The following is a 6190-nucleotide window of genomic DNA, read 5'->3' on the forward strand; positions in this document are numbered from 1 at the left end:
CTATGGGCACCTCCTCATGGTACGAGGCCTCCTCAGGCACCTCCTCAGGGCACCTCCTCAGGGCACCTCCTCAGGGCACCTCCTCAGGACACCTCCCCAGAGCAACCTCCCAGGGCACCTCCTCAGGGCACCCCCCTCAGGGCAACCTCCTCAGGGCACCTCCTCAGGGCACCTCCTCATGGGCACCTCCTCATGGGCACCTCCTCGTGGGCACCTCCTCATGGGCACCTCCTCATGGGCACCTCCTCATGGACACCTCCTCGGGCACCTCCTAGGGCACCTCCTCATGGGCACCGCCTCATGGGACACTCCTCATGGACACCTTCCTCAGGGCACCTCCTCAGGGCACCTCCTCAGGGCACCCTCCTCATGGGCACTCCTCAGGGCACCTCCTCAGGGCACTGGGAAACAACGGCACAGCGAAGACTTGTCATTACAACAATTATTATCTGGGAGATTTCTTTCATGGTCGCACAGTGCTCCCAAAAACAAAACTCCTGGTCGCACAGAAAAATATTTTGTCTACTTTGGAGCCCTGTGTTAAAGAGAGGTACAGCATTCATTTCAGCTGAGCTGTCACAAAGTGGAAGGGATCTGATGGGTCTCATGTTGATGAGGTAAAAGGTACAGCCTCCAAGCTTCACAGTCTCAGTCAACACAAGTGATGATGTCATGATATTATCCTCATTACAACCTCTGTGTGTGACTTGTTCTGTTTCAGTCCAATGTCTGTTTCTACACAGTTACAATATAAGCATGTGTGTGTGTGTGTGTGTGTGTGTGTGTGTGTGTGTGTGTGTGTGTGTGTGTGTGTGTGTGTGTGTGTGTGTGTGTGGTGTGTGTGTGTGTGTGTGTGTGCGTGCGTGCGTGCGTGCGTGCGTGCGTCGTGCGTGCGTGCGTGCGTGCGAGCAAGAGAGATTGGACATCTTTCAGCTTGGACATCTCCTCTCCTCCCTCCTCACCTTCACTCCTTCACCTCCTCCTTCCTCACCTCCTCCCTCCTTCCTCAGCTCTGCCTCCTCCTCCTCAGCTCCTCCTCTTCACCTCCTCTTCCTCACCTCACCCCTCATCACCTCCGATTCCTCCTCAACCTCCTCCTCCTCGCCTGCCTCCTCCACCTTCCTCCTCTTCCTCCTCCCTCCTCACCTCTCCTCCTCCTCCTCAACCTCCTCCTCCTCACCTCCACCTCCTTTCTCCTCACCTCCACCTCCTTCTCCTCTCCTCCTCACCCTCCTCCTCTCCTCCTCCTCCTCACCTCCACCTCCTTCATCCTCCTCATCATCCTGTCCTCCCTCCTTCTCACCCTCCTCCTCACCTCCTCCTCCTCCTCCTCACCTCCTCCCTTTCCTCCTTCCTCCTCCTCCTCACCTCCTACCTCCACCTCCTCTCTCCTCACTTCCTTTCACCTGCCTCCTTCACCTCCTCCTCCTTTACCTCCTCCTCCTCACCTCCTCCTCACTCCCTCCTCCTCCAGCCTCCTCCTCACTTCCTCCTCACCTCCTCCCCCTACCTCCTCCTCCTCCCTCCTCCTCCTCCTCACTCCTCCTCACTCCTCCTTCACCTCCTCCTCCTCACCTCCTCCTCCTCAACCTCCTCCTCACTTCCCCCACCTTCCTTCCCTCACCTCCTCCTCCCTTCACCTCCTCCCTCCTACTCCTCCTCCCTCCTCTCACCTCCACCTCCTCACTCCTCCTCACCCTCCTCCCCCTCACCTCCTCCTCAACCTCCTTCCTCACCTCCTCCTCCTCCTCACCTCCTCCTCCTCACTTCCTCCTCACTCCATCCTCCTCACCTCCTCACCTCCTCACCTCCTCCTCCTCCCTTCCTCTCAGCCTCCTCACCTTCTTCTCCTCCCTCCTCACCTCCTCCTCCTCCTCCTCCGTCAATCTTCTCCTCCTCCTCCTCACCTCCTTCTCCCACCTCCTCCACTTCCTCCTCCTCCTCCACTCCTCCTCCTCCCCGCTGTTTGGCAGGGACGTGGTGAGAGGAATCTAAAGGGCTTTTAAATGGTAATGGCCGGCCCATTCTCCAAATTTACAGGCTCCAGAACAAGAGAGAAGTGGCTACCACCGCTTTAAGCGCAGGCCCCCCACTCGCATATGACCGTTAGAGATAAATCAACTCTGTGATTTAGTAAGAAATCCCTTCGCTCAGCACCACCAAACTCCTGCTCATTCAGACAAACTTAACTCGTTTTACATTTTCAAGTCATTTAGCAGAAGCCTTATCAGAGGAGCACCTTACAGTAGTGGGACGTCATTTAACAGACTCTCTTATCCAGAGAGAGACTTACAGTAAGTGAGTCATTTTAGCAGACTCTCTTATCCAGAGAGACTTACAGTACTGAGTCATTTAGCAGGACTCTCTGATCCAGAGAGACTTACAGTAAGTGAGTCATTTAACAAGACACTCTTATCCAGAGAAGACTTATAGTAGGAGCATGTTAGCGGCACGCTTCTCTATCCAGAGAGCTTACAGTAAGTCGCTCTGGATAAGAGCGTCTGCCTAAATTTGGAACTTAAATTAAATGTAAATTGTAAAGAGTCCATTTAACAGACACTCTTATCCCAGAGAGGATACAGTAAAGAGTCATTTAACAGACACTTCTTATCCATAGAGACTTACAGTAAAGAGTCATTTAACAAGCACTCTTATCCAGAGAGACTTACAGTAAAGAGTAATTTAACAGGACTCTCTTATCCCAGAGGACTTACAGTAAAGAGTCAATTAAGCAGACCACTCTTATCCAGAGAGGGACTTACAGTAAAGAGTTATTTAAACAGACTCTCTTAATCCAGAGAGGACTTACAGTAAAGAAGTTCTTTAACAGACTCTCTTATCCAGAGAGACCTTACCAGTTAAAGAGTCATTTTAACAGACCACTCTATCCATAGAGAGACTTACAGTAAAGAGTCATTTAAACAGACTCTCTTAATCCAGAGAGGCTTACAGTAAAAGAGTCATTAACAGACTCTCTTATCCAGAGAGACTTAACAGTAAAGAGTCATTTAACATACCTCTTATCCATGAGAGGACTTACAGTAAAGAGTCATTTAAACAGACTTCTCTTATCCAGAGAGACTTACAGTACTGAGTCATTTAGCAGAGAACTCTCTATTAATCCAGAGAGACTTACAGTAGAGAGTCATTTAAACAGATCTCCTATCCAGAGAGACTTACAGTAAAGAAGTCATTAACAGACTCTCTTATCCAGAGAGACTTACAGTAAGTGAGTCATTAACAAGACGGTCTTATCCAGAGAGACTTTAACAGTAAGAGAGTCATTTAACAGGACTTCTCTATCGCAGAGAGATTACAGTAGTGAGTCATTTAAAGGCAGACACTCTTATCCAGAGAGACTTACAGTTAAAAGAGTCCATTTAAACGCGACTCTTCTTATCCAGAGGAGACTTAACAGTAGTGAGTCATTTAACAGACACTCTTATCCAGAGAGACTTACATAGTGATTCATTTAACAGAACTCTCTTATCGCAGAGAGACTTCAGTAAAGAAGTCCATTTAACAGACTCTTCTTATCCAGGAGAGACTTACAGTAAGTGAGTCATAATCAGACACTCTTATCCAGAGAGACTTTACAGTACTGAAGAGTCATTTAAACAGACTCTCTTAATCCAGAGAGACTTACCAGTAAAGAGTCATTTAAACAGACTCTCTTATCCAGAGAGACTTACATGAAAGGAAATTGGGTAAAGTGCCTTGCTCAAGGGCACGTCAACAGATTTTTTCACATAGTCAGCTCTGGGATTTGAAACTAGCAACCTTTTGGTTAATTAACCGCACAGGCTCTCTGCCTCCCTCCCAGAAAACACAAGCAACCTTTCATCTAGTCTAAGGCTGGACTTGGTTTATAAATAAATTATCAAAGATATCTATTCCTAGTTCCTTTGATAAAGCCAAAACCAAATGTGTTTATTTTATTTTCCAATGTAAACGATATTCTGTTAGGAAAGAACTGGACTCACATTCCCTCATAACGTGAACACACACAACACACACACACACACACACACACACACACACACAACACACACCACACAACACACCACACACACACACACACACACACACACACACCACACAGCAACTCACACACACACACACAACAGACCACACATCTAGTGTTTATCTTAGACTAGCTCTTAGCTGCTAAACTCCAGGTTCTCACTCATCAACACTGTTAGTATCAGTAACCACCACCCTTATTCAACAGGCAGACACATAAACACTACCATTAACTCCCTCTTTACAAACAGCAGAGACCCAGACGACATGACATTTACCCTAGACATAACAGCCAGCTTCAAATGTAGTGGCTAGAAGTCCTAGACCTGCGTTTACAACACTGAACATGGAAACCGATATAGGAGAAAGAGCCAAAGGCCTCCACATATGGACTGGCTCACACAGTTTTCTTCCTGGGCACGTCCGCAAAGGTCGGCTTTCTTGTATTAAATCGTTCATGTAAATTAAAGTTTGGAATTTTAAAACGCTTGCAGATTGTCAAAATAAATGTTCGATACACAGAACAGCTAGTCAGCTCCCCCCCCCCCCCCCCAAGCCTGTCCTGTATATCAAATCAATCAAATGTATTTATAATAGCCCTTCGTCATTCAGCTGATATCCTCAAAGTGCTGTACAGAAACCAGCCTGAAAACCCCCAAACAGCAAGCAATGAGGTTGGAGAAGCACGGTGGCTCGGACAAAAACTCCTAGAAAGGCCAGAACCTAGGAAGAAAACCTAGAGAGGAAACCAGGCTCTGAGGGGTGGCCAGTCCCTCTTCACAGAACACTAGTCAGCTTCTTCCCCCCCCCCCCCCCAGCCTGTCCCTGTATATGGCTACTGAAACCTACATGACATCAAGCCCTCCTCGCACTCTCTCCCAGCTTGAATGGAAAGTTGTTGTGAATAAACCAGTCTATTAAATTGCAAATTAATACAGTTCAGTCCACCCAACAAATACCAGCTAACTATGGGATTGTTTCTTTATGCTGTGTAACCTACTATCTATTGCTATATACAGTATTTAGCTGCATTTACCACGTTTTATAAAAAATTACACATCTAATAGCCTAACAATGAGGTAGTTGGTTGTAGGACAAGATTCAGTCACAATAAGCCTAACAATGAGGTAGTTGGCTGGAGGGACAGAATTCAACGCACTAATAGCCTAACCAATGAGGTAGTTGGTTGGGAGGACAGATTCGTCACTAATAGCCTAACAATGAGGTTAAGTTTTGGCTGCGAGGACAGATTCCAACCCACTAATAGCTAAACAATGAGGTAGTTGGTTGGAGGACAGATTCGTCAACTAATAGCCTAACAATGAGGTAGTTGGTTGGAGGACAGGTATTTCAACCACTAAATAGCCTAAAATGAGGTAGTTGGTTTTGGAGGACCAGATTCAGAACAGTAATAGCCTAACAATGAGTAGTTGGTTGTAGGGACAGATTTGTACTAATAGCCTAGACAATGAGGTAAGTTGGTTGTTAGGACAGATTGTCCACTAATAGCCTAACAATGAGGTAGTTGGTTGTAGGACAGATTGTCACAATAGCCTAACACAAATGAACTACAATATTTAAGCGTCAATTAAATTCAATTTCAACTTGAGAGACTCCCTGAACTCCAAACTCTTTAAATTTTTTTTAATGTTTAAAATGATTCCACCACAGCCTTAGTAGGTCCACGTTTACATATGAGTGGAATTTTCTTTTGGAGGGCATAATGTCAAAATTACATATACAATTATATATATTTTTTAAGACATCGATGACAGAGCTTTGTAGCCCTGCCTGTCTAGCGGGTGTCCAGTATGCCAGCGCATATAGCAGGGCGAAAAGGTTGTTCTTGGGCAGGACCAATTGGGAAAGCGTTGTTTCTGGGGCAGGACCAATGGGAAAGGTTGTTCTGGGGCAGCGACCAAATGGGAAAGGGTTGTTCTGGGCAGGACCAATGGGAAAGGTTGTGTCTGGGCAGGACCAATGGGAAAGGGTTGTGCTAGTCAGGAACCACATGGGAAAGGTTGTTCTAGGCAGCGAACCAATGGGAAAGGCTGTGCTGAGTCTGGACCAATGGAAGTTGTGGTAGTCAGGAACCAAATTGGGGAAAAGTTGTTCTGGCAAGACCATATGGGAAAGGTTGTGCTAAGTCCAGGAACCATATGGGAAG

The 6190-nt window shown here is 46.9% G+C and overlaps 1 protein-coding gene across 1 annotated transcript in view; it reads right to left on the reverse strand.

Annotated features, from left to right (window-relative positions):
- Positions 1 to 367: 367 nt before the first annotated feature.
- LOC112073564 (rho guanine nucleotide exchange factor TIAM1-like) overlaps positions 368 to 6190 on the reverse strand; it is a 58892-nt gene continuing 53069 nt past the window's right edge. Inside the window, 2 exon segments of the mRNA XM_070440198.1 lie at positions 368 to 401; positions 1793 to 1962. Of these exon segments, the coding sequence (XP_070296299.1) occupies positions 368 to 401; positions 1793 to 1962 (204 nt within the window).

Source organism: Salvelinus sp. IW2-2015, unplaced genomic scaffold (assembly GCF_002910315.2).
Source record: "Salvelinus sp. IW2-2015 unplaced genomic scaffold, ASM291031v2 Un_scaffold2298, whole genome shotgun sequence".
Lineage (NCBI taxonomy): Eukaryota > Metazoa > Chordata > Actinopteri > Salmoniformes > Salmonidae > Salvelinus > Salvelinus sp. IW2-2015.